We start from the raw sequence: 16,464 nt of genomic DNA, 5'->3' as shown, positions 1-16,464 counted from the left end.
CATGGTTGGATTGATACTGAATGGACATGTATGCCTTGTGCAAGCCATTGGGCTAAATGGACTTCCTTCTCTCCTTCCTTCCTTCCTTCCTTCCTTCCTTCCTTCCTTCCTTCCTTCCTTCCTCCCTCCCTCCCTCCCTCCCTCCCTCCCTCCCTAAATCCCTCCCTCCCTCCCTCCCTCTTTCTTTCTTTCTTTCTTTCTTTCTTTCTTTCTTTCTTTCTTTCTTTCTTTCTTTCTTGTTTGTTTCCATTTTTTTATTTATGCTTTTCAAGTTTATACATTTCACGAATTTTACAGTCATTCTGACATTTCAAAACTTGACTTCCTTCCCCCTCTTTCTGCAGTTCCTCAAATTTATTTTTAATATCTTCTGCATATCCAAATTAACTTAATTTACTCATTTATTCATCTTCTTTAAATATATACTCTTAGAAACCTGCAGGGTAATACAATAATCCTGCCAATGTCCTTATCTGTTTACAGTTTGTTTGTAAATATTCAATAAACCATTTCCATTCTTTTATAAAAAGTTTGTTATCCTGATTTCTTATTCTTCCAGTAAGTTTTGCGATTTCTGAATATTCCATAAGTTTTTGTATCCATTCTTCCTTTGCTGGGACTTCTGCTTCTTTCCATATTTGGGCAAGTAACATTCTTCCCGCTGTACTTGCATACATGAATAAGTTTCTATACATTTTAGGTAGTTCTGTCCCTATAATTCCTCAAAGAATGGGTTGTTGTTTTTTACAAATGTTATTCTGTGGTTGGTTTGCCCTGGCAATGTGTTTGTGATTCTCCCGATAAGTCATGCTCTTCTTTTGACAGATGACTTTGGCACCGACCTATTTGCTGTGGCAGTTCACGAGTTTGGCCATAGCCTCGGGCTGGCACATTCACCCTCCAAGCATTCGATCATGCGCCCCTACTACCAGGGACCAGTGGGAGACCCACTGCAATACCAGCTGCAAGCGGATGACCGGACTGAGATACAGAAGCTTTATGGTATGTGCAGTGGGTGGATTGCTGAACAGCATGGACCTACTCTAGGGAGGACTTCATCTAAGTCTCTCTAGATCATTGGGACCTGCTGAGAGGTCTCTGGGTGATTTGTAGTAGATCGGCAAGGATTCCTGACTCCCGGTTGCTGAGCATTTTGTGACAAAGGCCACATTTGCACCACACATTTAAAACACTACGCTACTGCTTTAACAGCCGTAGCTTCTCCCAAAGAATCATGGGAACTGTAGTTTGTTAAGGGTACTGAGAGTTGTTCCTCTCGCAGAGCTGCAATTTCCAAAGTGGTTTAACAATCAATCTCTGGGACTTGTGTAGGCAAGGCTCTCCTAACATCTCTGTAATGATAACTAGAAGTATACAAAGGTACAGTTAATTTTCACGATCTTTACCTTTAACTAGATAACAAGCTTACCCAAATTGATCAAAACAGATGTCTTCATCTGCCTGTTCTGGATAGGGTTGCCATATTTTTTAAAAAGTAAAAACAACTAGGACACCCTGAAAGTTTTTTTACTTTGGTTTTTTTTTTAAACTCAAAGGTTGTTCAGCTTTTTTTAGACAAATCCCAAGGTTGCTTACAAAAACACCCCAAAACTGTGATTTTTCAGTTTACTCGCCAAAGATCCAAGACAAACCATTGCCCTCGTCCTGGAGAATGAGGCTGGATCTAGACACATCAAAGAAGCATTTCAGTTAAACGCGTTGTAAACTTTGTAGGAGAAATCGAGTTAGCAAAAACAGACCTCCACAGCGCCATCTGGTGTCACAGTGTTAGAATGCATAAACAGAGCACATAAAGCGTTTTTTTCTTTGCCATTGTAGCTGAGTCCTGACTTCTTCTTCATCCCTTACTGTCAGCACTGGAGCAAATCTTCCCACTGCTGCTTGCAGAAGCAGACAGAGGCAGAAGCTGCAGATCCATTCCAGCCTTTTTATTCTGCCTATGTCTCTCTCATGTCTGCTTCCTTCCTCCTCCCTTCATCTCTCCCCCACTGCTGCTTCCCTGCAGGTCACGACCACTGATGGGGGTGGGTTGCCCTTTGACACTATCTCCTCCTTGCCATGACCCCTGGCTTTTTGAAACATTATGGTGTGTCTGGGCACCCCCAGCACTCACCAGTGCATGTCTATGTATACCGCTTAGAGTCTGTTAGAATTCCTGCTCTGTGATTGCAGTCATGGGATTGTTGTCTTTCACATGATGATATATGTTTTGACTCCACAGAGTGGGAAGTGACAGAGACAGGATGTTTGTGTTACTGTGTTCCGTGAAGTGGGACAATTGTCCTTTGTTCTTTCTCTTTACTGTCTGATGCTAGAGAAAGAGGGAGCCATGTTTAAGTGCTCCGTGTATGTTTATATGTAAATAAAGTAGATTAGCCAAAATGCTGAGTTGTTGAGGTCTGTTACGCAAGCTGCATAAACTCTGTGGATCCCTAAGTGTGCCGGTGTCTGTTGGCATCGGTCGCTGTGATGTTTGGGCAGAAGAAAGCTTTGGAAGCTCCCGAACAATCGACCAGGAGGGAGGGAACATGCCAGTCGGGCATGTGTCTCTGCCGGGGTCCTACTCGAGTGTAGGACAAGCTCCTGACAGAGACTTCAGTAACTGAGCAGTATATTTACCTAAAATAAATACAGTACATCTTGGGGTTCTGGGAAGAAACAAAACAGATCTCACTGGACTGAAGCCTGTCCTCCTCTTCTCTAGATAACATATTGTAGGAGGTCAAATAGGCCTCTTAAAGAGGATTAGGGCCAAAGAGTGTTAATCTTGCACATCTCTGATCCGTCAAACTGTATGCCCATATTTGCTCCAGCTGGGCAAATTCTTAACAGAGCCGCACTTAGATTAATAGACTTACCGTTTTTTCCTAAGATCCATGGAAAGGCCTGTTAGGGTTGCCCAGTCTGTCCTTCTATAGTCAGAGAATCCTGACAGCTCCTTCAGTGAGCTGCAGAAAAACACGTGCAGGCTGGGAAAAACTAGTCCCAAATCTGGTTTGGAAAATGAAATCATTGGGCTTTTGCAAAGACGTCTTTAGGGATGTGAAAAAGCAGAGCCATGCTTGTATTCCAGAGTCAACTTCTCGTACTCTGGCAGATGAAATGGGATATTTTTACTTTGGCTGTATCTTCTTCTTCTTTGGCGATCATTCGTAGCCGAGTAAGATTGTCTTCCATAAACACGGCCTTAAGAGTGAGTCCGTAAGTGACTGTGGAGGCCAATTCTGGATCCACACGTCTTTCCACAGTGGGGACATTGGTTTCCAGACAGGAGTTGATCACGGTGTGGATTTGCCAAGCGTGCCTTCCTCCTAGCACATTTCTCCCTTGTGTCCTGAGTTTGAGCGTCTTCAAAGCCCATGACAGCTTTGGTAAAGGCTGTTCTCCATCTGGAGCGCTTGCAGGCCAGTGTTTCCTAGTTGTCGGTGTTTATACTACATTTTGCCTTGAGAGAGTCTTTAAACCTCTTTTGTTGTCCACCAGCATTACACTTTCCATTTTTATTTTTTATTTAATAAATTTTTTTTATTAGTTTGACACATATTTTTCCAGCATAACATCCTTTTAAACATCATTTCGAATTTTTTGGCTATTACAGAATGGGGCTGTGTACCAGCAGATAATACGCGCTTTGGGTGTGCCTGGTAAAAGCACCTCTGAAAGCACCCTGTGATAAATACGTAACTGTTAATGCTGCAACCAGCCTTATATTCCCAAACAAAACAAAGCGATCCCTCACATTTTGAGATGCGGACTGAAAGCAGTCTGAGTTTGGACAATAAATAAGCAAATCACGAGCCATAGCCGATGATGAGCAGTGCTAGAGCAGGTGATATTTAAAGCTCCGCAGAACTGCAGAATTCAACCTTTGCCAACCTGATGCCCTCTAAAGCAGGCTTCCTCAATCTCGGCCCTCCAGATGTTTTTGGCCTACAACTCCCATGATCCCTAACTAGCAGGATCAGTGTCAGGAATGATGGGAATTGTAGTCGCAAAACATCTGGAGGTCCGAGGTTGAGGAAGCCTGCTCTAAAGGTTTCTGCATGTTTTCCAGTGCTGTGCTGGCTGATAGGACTTGTTGTCCAAAACATCTGGAGGGTGCCAGATCACATGATATTAGGCCAAGGGCCTGCATGCAGCTCAGGATGTGGGCTACCCACTCCAGATACCCCTCACTCCAGTTTGGTGTAGTGGTAAGCTTGGCTATGAAGCTCGCTGGATGCCCTCACGCCAGCTGCCAACACTCAGCCCAAACTAACTCACAGCGTTGTTATGAAGATCATATGGAGCTGTGGGGGGATGCATGCCACTCTGACCCCCTTGGAGTAAAGGTGGGATAGAAGATGCCATAATAAATAAATAAAATAAAATAAAATAATTTATTATTTATACCCCGCCCATCTGGCTGGGCTTCCTCAGCCGCTCTGGGCAGCTTCCAACAAAATATTAAAATAGAGTAATGCATCAAACATTAAAAGCTTCCCTAAACAGGGCTGCCTTCAGATATCTTCTAAAAGTCTGGTAGTTGTTGTTCTCTTTGACATCTGGTGGGAGGGCATTCCACAGGGCAGGGACCACTACCGAGAAGGCCTTCTGCCTGGTTCCCTGTAACTTGGCTTCTCACAGTGAGGGAACCGCCAGAAGGCCCTTGGCGCTGGACCTCAGTGTCCAGGCAGAACGATGGGGGTGGAGACGCTCCTTCAGATATACTGGACCGAGGCCACTTAGGGCTTTAAAGGTCAGCACCAACACTTTGAATTGTGCTGGGAAATAAATAAGCAAGCAAGCAAATTGTGTATTTACGTTTGCACATCCATGTTATCTTTCTCTTTCTTTCTCTCTTTCAGGAAGTCGAGTTCTTCATTCTACGGAGAAGCCAGAAGTAACCTCGCTGCTCCCAGATCTTCTCTCCTTGCCGCACGACTTCCCTGCCCTCAGGTTAGAAAGGGCCCTTTCTACCACATACCTTGGGGAAAGGGATAGACAAAGGGTTCTTTACCCCATATGCATGCACTGGACCCCACTCGACGCCAGAGTTGTTGTTCCCAGCAGCTATACATCTGCAGTATCGAGCATGATGCTGCAAATGATGGCACAGAGCAGGTATGGGGAGCCTTTGCCCCCCCCCAGATGTGGCTCAGTTGCAGTGTCCATCATTCTTGGCCATTGGCCGTGCTTGCAGGGACTGAGTTGTATTTTAGCAACATGAACTACATATAAAACATGTATGGCTAACTTGCAACCCAAGTATAGCTCCCTAATTGATTTCTGCCCCTCATTCACACACAATAATTCAGCTGCTGTGCTGGCGACACACACACACACACAACACACACACACAGTGGAACCTCACGCCGTAAACCCAGAAGTAAATGCTTCCATTTTTGATAGCGCTTCGGAAATCGAACTTCCAAGGCAGCTTCCGTATTGGGTTTTTCGTGTTAATTTTTCTGTTTTGAGGCTTCCATATTAAGTTTTCGAATGTTTCAGAACTCAAATGGTCTTCTGGAACGGATTACGTTAGAAAACCGAGGTTCCATTGTACACACACACACACACACACACACACACACACACACACACACACCCCAATCCTTTGTACAAAAGTTAAACTCAAATTTGTTGCTCTGCCCACTAAGTTTACTGTGTGAAATGTCGGACTGCTGTCTGTTGAGCACATGGCATATAAAAATAAAAATAGGCATTGCAATGTTTTTCATTGGTAAGCATCTTCCCGTTTCTTGTGTTAACAGAGAATTCTGCATCATAAATCTTCCTCCTCTCTGAAGGTTTTATGCAGCTCAAAATCATACCCATTAACAAAAGCGGACCCAGGCTTTTTACTTGTTTTTTGTTTTGTTTAGAAAATCACCTTTATAGTCTGTAGCTTTCCCCAGTGGAATAATCCTTGTTTCCTATGGTGCTGTGTACAGGCAACTTCCTAGGCTCCTCTCAGTAGACCGGGAGACTGGGAAGATGATCAAAAGGGCACCTTTCAAATTCTGGCTTTGTCCATATGTGCCATTGCAGCTTTATGCCTTTTGCACATGCCCTTGTGTTGATCCCATGGTCACTGCTAACCTTGCTGTAAACAGGCATGGCAGAGTCATCAGTACAGCTGGACTGTGGGAGGCTGCAAATCTATCCTCTTCCCTTCAAAACTGCTGTATTGATTCACTGACCGACTCACTTGGGTAGATCAGCATTCCTTTCATAGCTCTGCGGTTTGGAAGATCAAGATGTTGCTGCATCCCTTTTTATTGCCCCAAATTCTTTCTTGGCCTGAATTTTTTTTAAAAAAAATTAAGTGTGCGGGGTGAAATACAGTGGTGCCATGCAAGACGAATGCCTCGCAAGACGAAAAACTCGCTAGACGAAAGGGTTTTCCGTTTTTTGAGTCGTTCCGCAAGACGAATTTCCCTATGGGCTTGCTTCGCAAGACAAAACGTCTTGCGAGTTCTTGCGAGTTTGTTTCCTTTTTCTTAACGCCGTTAAGCCGCTAAGCCGTTAATAGCCGCTAAGCCGCTAATAGCCGTGCTTCGCAAGACGAAAAAACCGCAAGACGAAGAGACTCGCGGAACGGATTAATTTTGTCTTGCGAGGCACCACTGTAGCTTCCTCCATGTGGGGATCACTTTCTGTCAGCCTAACTTCCCTTGCAGGGTTATTGTGAGGAAAAAACAGGGAAGAACAATGTATACCCCTTGAGGTCCTATTGCCCACTGGAGGGATGTGAACATGAATGGATAAGGAGAGGCCAACTTTTCCTCCTTGAAGATAAACTTAAAAACACCGCACTGAGGAGTCACATCTCTGCCTTTCCCCCACTTCTTCGTTTCAGGTCTGGGAAGGAATTCCCCGATCGCTGCGCCTCCAACATTGACGCTGTCACTCAGATCAGAGGTGAAACGTTCTTTTTCAAAGGTCTGTGGCGTTTTCTGTGACCTTGTTCTGTGAAGCCATTTCATCCAGCAGTAGCTGAGTGATATCAGAACACGCTTGCTTTGCATGCAAAAGAAGAAGAAGAAAACCCCAAATTCAAAACCTGGCAACGTCAGGGCCGGCAGGAAAAGAATCCTGTCTGAAATCTTCGAGAGCCAACCTTAGTCAGCAAACTCTGGAGCCAATGTGATGTTGCTGGACTCCGGTGCCCAACAGCCCCAATGAGTATGGCCTTTGAAGGGACATGGGTGGCGCTGTGGGTTAAACCACAGAGCCGAGGACTTGCTGATCAGAAGGTCAGCGGTTTGAATCCCCGTGACGGGGTGAGCTCCCGTTGCTCAGTCCCTGCTCCTGCCAACCTAGCGGTTCGAAAGCACACCAGTGCAAGTAGATAAATAGGTACCACTGTGGCGGGAAGATAAATGGCGTTTCTGTGCGCTCTGGCTTCCGTCATGGTGTCTCGTTGCGTCAGAAGTGGTTTAGTCATGCTGGCCACATGACCCGGAAAACTGTCTGCGGACAAATGCCGGCTCCCTCGGCCTGAAAGCGAGATGAGCGCCACAACCCCATAGTTGCCTTTGACTGGACTTAACTGCCCAGGGGTCCTTTACATTTACCTTACCTACTTGTGCACACTACGGGGCAGGCATGCTCCTGTGTTGCACGGGTGCTCCATAGCTTGCGTGCATGACGTGAGCATGCCCTGTGCCATGTGTGTATGGCTGCCGTGGAACTTTGAGGGGGCCTGGCCCCTTCAATGAATTTTATTTTTGGGGGGTCTGCCCCATCTCTTACTTGGCATGCCTGTTGCAACTTCTGGGAGCGTGTGACCAATAGCTCAACAACAGGCCTTGCAAATGGGCCCTTCCAGCTCTACGATTCTATGATATGGAAGGCATCTTTTATGGCTACCCCAGAGATAGGCGGAACTAAGCTAAATGGACCAATGTATGCAAGGTGCATTCTGATGCTCCTGCTCTTTATGAAAAGCATGGATGGGTCGTGCCTTTCCTTGCCCTGGGCACATTGAATCATTGAGTTGGAACAAGAGACTCTTCTCCCAGTAAGGATGTGTACTGTATGTCATGTAATTCTACTCAATATGATCCAGAGCAGAACTCCAACATATAGTTAGCAGAGTAAAAACTTAAACACGTTGCATGACCAGAGGCAGTTGTATTTCATCCAGCAGAGCTTTACTGCTACTGAAGGCAAATAAACATAATGGTCACAAATCCAATACATTCAGGATTGGCCCTGTCCATAAGAAGTCCAGTTGCAGCAGACTTAACTTAAACGTAAATAACTTATAATAAGACTAAAACTTAATTCCTGAGGAGGAATTAAAGAACCTTTTAATGAGGGTGAAAGAGGAGAGTGCAAAATATGGCCTGAAGCTCAACATCAAAAAAACGAAGATCATGGCCACTGGTCCCATCACCTCCTGGCAAATAGAAGGGGAAGAAATGGAGGCAGTGAGAGATTTTACTTTCTTGGGCTCCATGATCACTGCGGATGGTGACAGCAGCCACAAAATTAAAAGACGCCTGCTTCTTGGGAGAAGGGCAATGACAGGCCTAGACAACATCTTGAGAAGTAGAGACGTCACCTTGCCAACAAAGGTCCGTATAGTTACAGCCATGGTTTTCCCAGTAGTGATGTATGGAAGTGAGAGCTGGACCATAAAGAAGGCTGATCGCCGAAGAATTGATGCTTTTGAATTATGGTGCTGGAGGAGACTCTTGAGAGTCCCATGGACTGCAAGAAGATCAAACGCATCCATTCTTAAGGAAATCAGCCCTGAGTGCTCACTGGAAGGACAGATCCTGAAGCTGAGGCTCCAATACTTTGGCCACCTCATGAGAAGAGAAGACTCCCTGGAAAAGACACTGATGCTGGGAAAGATGGAGGGCACAAGGAGAAGGGGGCGACAGAGGACAAGATGGTTGGATAGTGTTTTCAAGGTTACCAGCAGGAGTTTGACCAAACTGCGGGAGGTAGTGGAGGACAGAGGTGCCTGGCGTGCTCTGGTCCATGGGGTCACGAAAAGTCGGACACGACTAAACGACTAAACAACAACAAAAACTTAACACTAAGCATACTATATGCAGAACACCACACCAGAAAGGAGAAGAGGTAGAAAGAGAAAAGTGAAAACCAGGGTTCTTCTGGCCTTACTATTATAGTCAGCATGACTTAGACCAGCCTTTCTCAACCTGTGGGTCCCCAGATGTTGTTGGACCACAACTCCCATCACCCCTAGCTAGCAAGGCCAGAGCTCAGGGGTGATGGGAGTTGTAGTCCAACAATATCTGGGGGCCCACAGGTTGAGACCGCTGACAGACAGAAGAGATAACAGAACCAGTTTAAGCCAGCGGTACTCAGCTTCTCAGAAGGAATAACCCAAACATCATGAACCTTCTGCTTGTTTCTGCCACACACAGAAGCTTCCAGAACCCTCTTGAATTAATTGGAATAGGAAAGATCTCTACACATCAGATCAATAATTAATTTCTGCACTAAGAAATGTAAACTGACAGTGTGTTATGTCAGAGGAAGTCATACCTGCTCTCTCGCAATCTGTAGCAGTGAGAATGGTGTGTGTTTATGACAGAGTGCTTGGAATAGTGGTAGGTCAGCTCGCAACATTCTGTCATGTTGCAGAGTGACCAAGAGATATCAAGCTGCTTCTCCTAGCTGGGATGTGACGTTGTATTTTTCCTACCCCCCCCCCATATGGCAGGTCAGTACTTCTGGCGCCTGACTCAGGGTCGTCACCTCACTTCTCTGCGCCCAGCCTTGATCAGCGGCTTCTGGCGAGGCCTCCCTTCCACGCTGCGCAAAGTAGACGCCGTTTATGAGAGACACATAGATCATCGCATCCTCTTCTTCAGCGGTAAGGGGTGGGTGTTCCTGTGTGCGAGGCAACAGGGCTGGCTTGCATAAGAAAGTCCAAACTAGGTCCATCTCCTGGAGCAGGGACGTCCATCACTCACAATGTAACAAAACTGGCAGTGATCTACTCATTGTCGTAAAAAAACTGGCAGTGATTTTAGGAAGCCAAAGTTGTGGAGATTTGGGTTTTTTTTCCTTTTCTGCTTTTCTGTAACGAAATTGCTGAGGGGCCAGAGCTCAACCAGGATCTACCAGGAACACCCCGCGATCTACCGGTAGATCGTGATCTACCTGTTGGACATGCCTGTCCTAGAGCAAGTAATTCTTTGAAGGAGAACTACCTGAACATGATTGACAGATGGTATTTGACTCCGAGTAGGCTTGCTAAGATTTACAAGACAGAATCAGATAAGTGCTGGAAGTGTAGAGAGGTGGAGGGAACATTCCTTCATATGTGGTGGATGTGTAAAAGGGTAAAAGAGTATTGGGAAATGATTTATAATGAATTGAGAAAAATGTTTAAAAGTATTTTCCCGAAAAAAACCCAGAGTCCTTTCTGCTGGGGATAACTCAGACTGAAATTCCCAGGTGTCAGATAAGATTATGTATGCAACAACTGCGGCCCATGTTTTGTTATCCCCAAAATGGAAAATGAGCAAGGTCCCAACCAAAGAAGATTGGCAAGTTAAGTTGACAGAATATGCACAACTTGCAAACTTAACATATAGAGTAAGAGACCAAGAAGCACATACATTTAGAGAAGATTGGAAAAGGTTTATGGCATATGTGGGGGAAAATTGTGTACAGCTGAAAACGCTGGCATCGTTAAGATAATTCAACAGTATAAATAAGTTTTGATGGATGCAATAATGGAAAACCAATTGGTATAGTTTTTGTAAAATATTCAGGGATATGAGATATGTAAAATGATCAATGGAAAGAGGAGAAGGGAAGTCATTGATATCTTAAGATGTAAAATATTTATCTTTAATTGTAAAACAGAAAATTTAATAGAAAACCATTAAAAAAAACCTAGGTCCATCTCACATCCTGTTTCCAACTGATGAGAGCTGGATTTGCCGTAACAAAATTGTTAGTTTTTGAGACACTACAACTTGTTGTGTTTGCTGGGACATTCAAAAAAATTTTTATTTATGTATTCCCTTTACATCCCATGCTTTCGTCAAACAGCTCAAGATGCTGCATCTGGTTCTCCTCTCTCCATCCTCACAACAACCCTGTGAGGTAGGTTAGGTTGAAAGAGATGGACTGGCCCAAACTCACTCCATGAGCTTCATGGGTAGGTGGGGATTTGAGCCCTTGTCCCCTAGGTCAACACACTAGCCACTACACAACACTGCCTTGCTATTGATGTCTCAGTGCAGTGTAGTGGTTAAGAGTGGTGGACTCGTAATCTGGTGAACCGGGTTCGCGTCTCCGCTCCTCCACATGCAGCTGCTGGGTGACCTTGGGCCAGTCACACTTCTTTGAAGTCTCTCAGCCCCACTCACCTCACAGAGTGTTTGTTGTGGGGGAGGAAGGGAAAGGAGAATGTTAGCTGCTTTGAGACTCCTTAAAGGGAGTGAAAGGCGGGATATCAAATCCAAACTCTTCTTCTCTCTTTCTCTCCCCTGCTCAAGGACCTCTGTACTGGGTATTTAAGGACAACGGTGTGGAAGAGGGCTACCCCCGCCCTGTCACAGACTTTGGGCTGCCCCAGGGGGGCATCGATGGTGCTTTCTCGTGGCCCGTTGACAGGAAAACCTATTTCTTCAAGGGAGATCTGCACTGGTGCTATGATGAAGCCACAGCGCACATGGAAGAAGAATTCCCCGTCCACAGAGAACCCTGGGAACACTTCCCCGCCTCTGTAGATGCTGTGCTGAGTGAGAACGATGGTGAGCTTGTACTTAATTTATACATATACCGTACTTTTCCGTGTATAAGATTAGGTTTTTTTCTTTTAAAATTATGCTAAAAAGTGGGGAGGCCGTCGTATACATAGTGTGGGTGTTTGATTGCTTGCTGCCATGGCTGTCAGCGGATATTGTGCGTGTTATTGGTTGCTGCGTCAATGACTGGTGTTGCTTGGCTAATGCTGCAGCAATTGGGCGGGTGATTGGCAGCTTTTGCTGGCGATGGGACAGATGAGAGGCGGATTTTGCAATGCATGCAGGGAAGCGATTTTCGGCAATCCTCCCCAAAAGAAGCTCAACAACTCTGTGCCATCTCTCCCCCCCTTTCTTAAATTTGAGTCTCCCAAAATAAGGGGTGTCTTATACATGGGGGAGTCTTATACACGGGAAAATACGGTAATTTTTATTAAATTTTCTGTTTTACAATTTAGAATACTCATTTACACTTCCTTAAAATATAAATGACTTCCCTTCTTCTCTTTCCATGGTTCATTCTGCATAATCACAAATCCCTGCATATTTTACATAAACTAAACCATTCAGTATTCCATTATTACATCCACCAAAGCTTATTTACACTGTTGAATTTATCTTAATTCCCAGTGTTTCCAAGTGTGCACAAATTCCTCCCATATATTCAATAAACATTTTCCAATCTTCTCTAAACGTATGTTCTTCTTGTTCTCTTTTTCTATATTCTGCGCGTATTCCATCAGCTTAAGTTGCCATTCTTCTTTAGTCGGGACCTTGCCTGTTTTCCATTTTTGGGCTAACAAAACACGGGCCACAGCAGTGGCATACATAAATAACCTTTTTTGACACCTGCGAATTTCATTCTGTATTATCCACATCAGAAAAGACTCTGGGATTGTTTTTTGGAAAGTACTAGCTTGTACTTAATTTTTCTCTGCATTTGACTGGAGTTGCCTGCAGTCCTGTCTAGTGGCTCCCAAATGGTGGAAACACGTTCCGATAATAATGCAATAGCATTGCCAAAGCAGAGCAGAACAACTAAGGAAGTGGAATGATCAATCCGCTGCTAATGCATTATTATCGCGTCAATGACATGTTGCAGAATAAAAGGTAAAGGTAAAGGGACCCCTGACCATTAGGTCCAGTCGTGGCCGACTCTGGGGTTGCGGTGCTCATCTTGCTTTATTGGCCGAGGGAGCCGGCGTACAGCTTCCGGGTCATGTGGACAGCATGACTAGGCCACTTCTGGCAAACCAGAGCAGCGGACGGAAATGCCATTTACCTTCCCACCGCCTGCCTTCAAAAGCTGTCCGGGATAGTGGGAAGCGCTTCCCTGCTATCCCGGACTGCTTTTAAAATGCTGGCGGTGGGGAGCAAAGCCTTTCGGCCCCCGCCGGCCTTCCTGGACCTCTTCTGAAGGCTGGAGGGGGGGAAAGGCTTTGCTCCCCACCGCCAGCATTTAAAAGAGGTCCCCGGAGATTTCCCTATGGGCTTGCTTCGCGAAGCAAGCCCATAGGGAAATTTGTCTTGCGAAGCAACTCGCAAACGGAAAACCCTTTCGTCTTGCGGGTTTTCCGTCTTGCGAGGCATTCGTCTTGCGGGGCACCACTGTATCTACTTGCACTTTGACGTGCTTTCGAACTGCTAGGTTGGTAGGAGCAGGGACCGAGCAACGGGAGCTCGCCCCGTCGTGGGGATTCGAACTGCCGACCTTCTGATTGGCAAGCCCTAGGCTCTGTGGTTTAACCCACAGTGCCACCCGTATCCCTATGTTGCAGAATACAACCCACAAAAAAACAGAAACCCTGTCTGGCGGGACCCTTTGTCCTGTGCTCTTAAATATCCCGCTTATTTGTTGCTGATGCCCCCTTTTGTCTTGTTGCAGGAACACTGTATGCCTTTAAGGGCAGGGAGTACTGGAAGTTTGAGCCACACAACCTCAAGCCCCAGACTGGCTACCCTCGATCCATAGCTAAGGACTGGCTGGATTGCACAGGAGAACTGTACCCTCCCCGGAGCCTGCCTACCAGCCCTGCGTCAGGAGCCGAACACCGGCCGGATTTGCGGGGTCCACAGCTCGAGGTGGAACGATGTGTGTGCTTTTGCTCTGCCTTTCGTGCGATGTCGTGGGGCTTGCTGAGCTGCCTGGCGGTGGCTCTCCTGGCACTGCAAGGATTTGCCTAGGAAGGACACAGAACCTTGCCTGGCCATCACTTTGCTCCACAAGGATCCTCGGCAGCACCAACCCCAATTGCCACATTGCACGTCCGTGGGAGGGAAGGAAAAGAATATGAAGAAAGAGAGGAAAGGGAGAGACATCCCCAGCGAAGCACAATGCGGGGAAGCAACTTGGATGCAAGGATGAGATCACAGTCCTTCAGTGATAGGGGCAGTGGCTCTGCCTATGGTTAAAGGAAATTCTTCAAACAGGAATCCTTTGGTGCAAATGCAACAGGAAAGGGGACACAGTGCCAAAGGTTTTTCAGGATCCAGGAGTGTCCTATGTGGAACGCCTGCAGTGTTGACATCTGTCTGTCTCAAGAGACAGCGGAGTGAGCTTCCAGGGTGAAGTCAAACCACTATGTTAGCAGCACCAAAGTGACCTCCCCAGGGCACAAGTCAGGGGCAGTATGTATGGGCAGTATGTATGGAGGTCCTGGGCTGTCCCAGATGAGAAGGCCCCACCCCAGCCTAGCTGATGTGGTCCAAAGGAAAGCAGAGCAATATGTTAGGCACCAGTTTGGCTGCGGGAGTTGCCGAAAGGAGGCATGCAGGGCGCTAGGCAGCCATCTTTGGGACTCCACTCTGTATTTGTGTAGGGTTTACTCTTGAGCCTTTTTCCCCCTCCCAAAGATGTCCCCCAAGGCAGTGGAGGTTTAGGACCAGAGTTCTCCTAGATGGGCTACCTTCCCAGGTTGACCCCTATAGACTGTCAATATTTTGCTGGGGACGGGGATTCAAGAGCATAACTGGGAAATTTAAGTATGCTCAAATAAACTGGATTAAAGTTTGCTCTGTTGCCTGTCTGCAACATATCCGCTTTAAAACAACACATCAAAGCAGACTTTTTGCAGTTGGGAAAGGGGGGTGAAAAAATAATTAATGGGAAGACTTTTAAACATCCCGTGAGCAAAACGGGGTGAATACAGGGCGAATGCTTATTGACATATTAACGCCCCATAAACAAATCAGAACAAATACTCAATAAAGATTGGCTATGTGGAGGAGCCCTTAGAGCTTGAAGATGACCACCCCTAGCTAGTCTTTCGCAGAATTTTTTTGTATGTCAAAAGGCAAAAAGGTGGCCTCCTTCTGTGATGATGCCTTCGCCCCCAAGCGCTTCACTGTGAGCCACTGGCACCAGGGACAGAATTTGTTTTTTTGGAAAGGAAACCATGAGTCACTTTTCACTCCAAGGAGCAGCTCGTCGGCAGCCTCTTCCTGTGGTTGGGCCATTAGCAGAGCTGTGGAATGATTCAGAACCGCTTGCCGGGGCCTGCCGGGCTGACTGACAAAGCGTCATTGTAGGCTGAAAACCACAGAGACTCTGTTGAAAAGAATAGGGCTGCCTAAGGCGAGGAGGGGCGAGGGGAGTGTGTGTGCAGGATTTGCTGTTTTTGAAACAGGAATCCCAAAGGGAGGGAAGGCCATTCAGCACCCGAGTCACTAGGCATTCCAGACTCTGTTGTAAATTGAGACTTTTAAGAACCGCTTTTAAGAGGATGTAGATCTGGTGTCCAATCCCCTCCACCTGAAACACACAGAGAGGTGCTCTCTGTAGATACCCCCAGCTTGCCCATTGCTCACCTTTCTTGTACAGTGGTACCTCGGGTTACAGATGCTTCAGGTTACATTCGCTTCAGGTTACAGACTCCGCTAGCCCAGAAATAGTACCTTGGGTTAAGAACTTTGCTTCAGGATGAGAACAGAAATCGTGCTCCGGTGGCACAGTGGCAGCGGGAGGCCCCATGAGCTAAAGTGGTACCTCAGGTTAAAAGCAGTTTCAGGTTAAGAACGGACCTCCAGAACGAATTAAGTTCTTAGCCCGAGGTACCGCTGTATTGGATGGGCAATAGGGGCACCTAACCCAGGTTCCGCCTTGCCAGAGGCACAAAATGGGCACAAAGAGCCTTGGACATTTATCAGCAGTAATTAAAATTAATATCAAATCATGCTGTTGTGGGGTTTGTTTGGTTTTTTGGTTATTGTTCATTTCAGTTCTGCAACAATCTAAGCCTGTTTTCATGGTATTTTATGAAAAAAAACATTTGAGACTCCTGGAAAGCAGCAGGGGGCGGGGTGGGGGAAAACAACCTCAGGACATTAGTGTGAATTTCTGCTATTTTTGTATGCCTTTTTACCTAATATGCACAGTTTAGCAAAGCGATTTCCCCCAACGCCATTCATTTTGTATGCTGTCCTCGTACACTTCCCCTGACTATATATACATTCTTGTACACATTATTTGTCTGGACAGCTGCGTTGCAAAATTCAGAGAAGGGCAACTTTCATGTTTCGGTTCCTACATTGCTTCAGGAAGTGTGGGTTAGAATGGTTCACCCTCAAATGCAAAGTGAAATAAAATGTCCCTCCATTCCTAGCAGAGTCAAACCATTGGGTCCATATCTTGCCCAATATTATTTACTCTGACCAGCAGATGCTCTCCAAGGTCTTGGGCAAGTGGAGGTCTTTCAACTTCTCCTTCAGAAGAGATGCC

General features: G+C 46.0%; 1 protein-coding gene across 3 annotated transcripts in view; it reads left to right on the top strand.

The window, feature by feature from the left end:
• The window catches only part of LOC114585493 (matrix metalloproteinase-17-like), a 28,165-nt gene extending 12,246 nt beyond the window's left edge, over positions 1-15,919 (top strand). For 2 of the 3 annotated variants that reach the window (XM_028708220.2, XM_077919315.1), the window contains 6 exons: positions 826-1,002; positions 4,869-4,959; positions 6,863-6,945; positions 9,707-9,859; positions 11,499-11,756; positions 13,633-15,919. In XM_028708220.2, coding sequence (XP_028564053.2) covers positions 826-1,002; positions 4,869-4,959; positions 6,863-6,945; positions 9,707-9,859; positions 11,499-11,756; positions 13,633-13,931 — 1,061 coding nt within the window. In that variant the 3' untranslated portion in view covers positions 13,932-15,919. The remainder of the gene's footprint in view (positions 1-825; positions 1,003-4,868; positions 4,960-6,862; positions 6,946-9,706; positions 9,860-11,498; positions 11,757-13,632) is intronic. The other variant, XM_077919316.1, reaches the window with a different exon arrangement.
• The last annotated feature ends 545 nt before the right edge of the window (positions 15,920-16,464 follow it).

Source organism: Podarcis muralis, chromosome 15 (genome assembly GCF_964188315.1).
Source record: "Podarcis muralis chromosome 15, rPodMur119.hap1.1, whole genome shotgun sequence".
NCBI classification, from domain to species: domain Eukaryota; kingdom Metazoa; phylum Chordata; class Lepidosauria; order Squamata; family Lacertidae; genus Podarcis; species Podarcis muralis.
The sequence above is the reverse complement of the archived record's forward strand: the minus strand, read 5'-3'. Positions and strand labels throughout refer to the sequence as shown.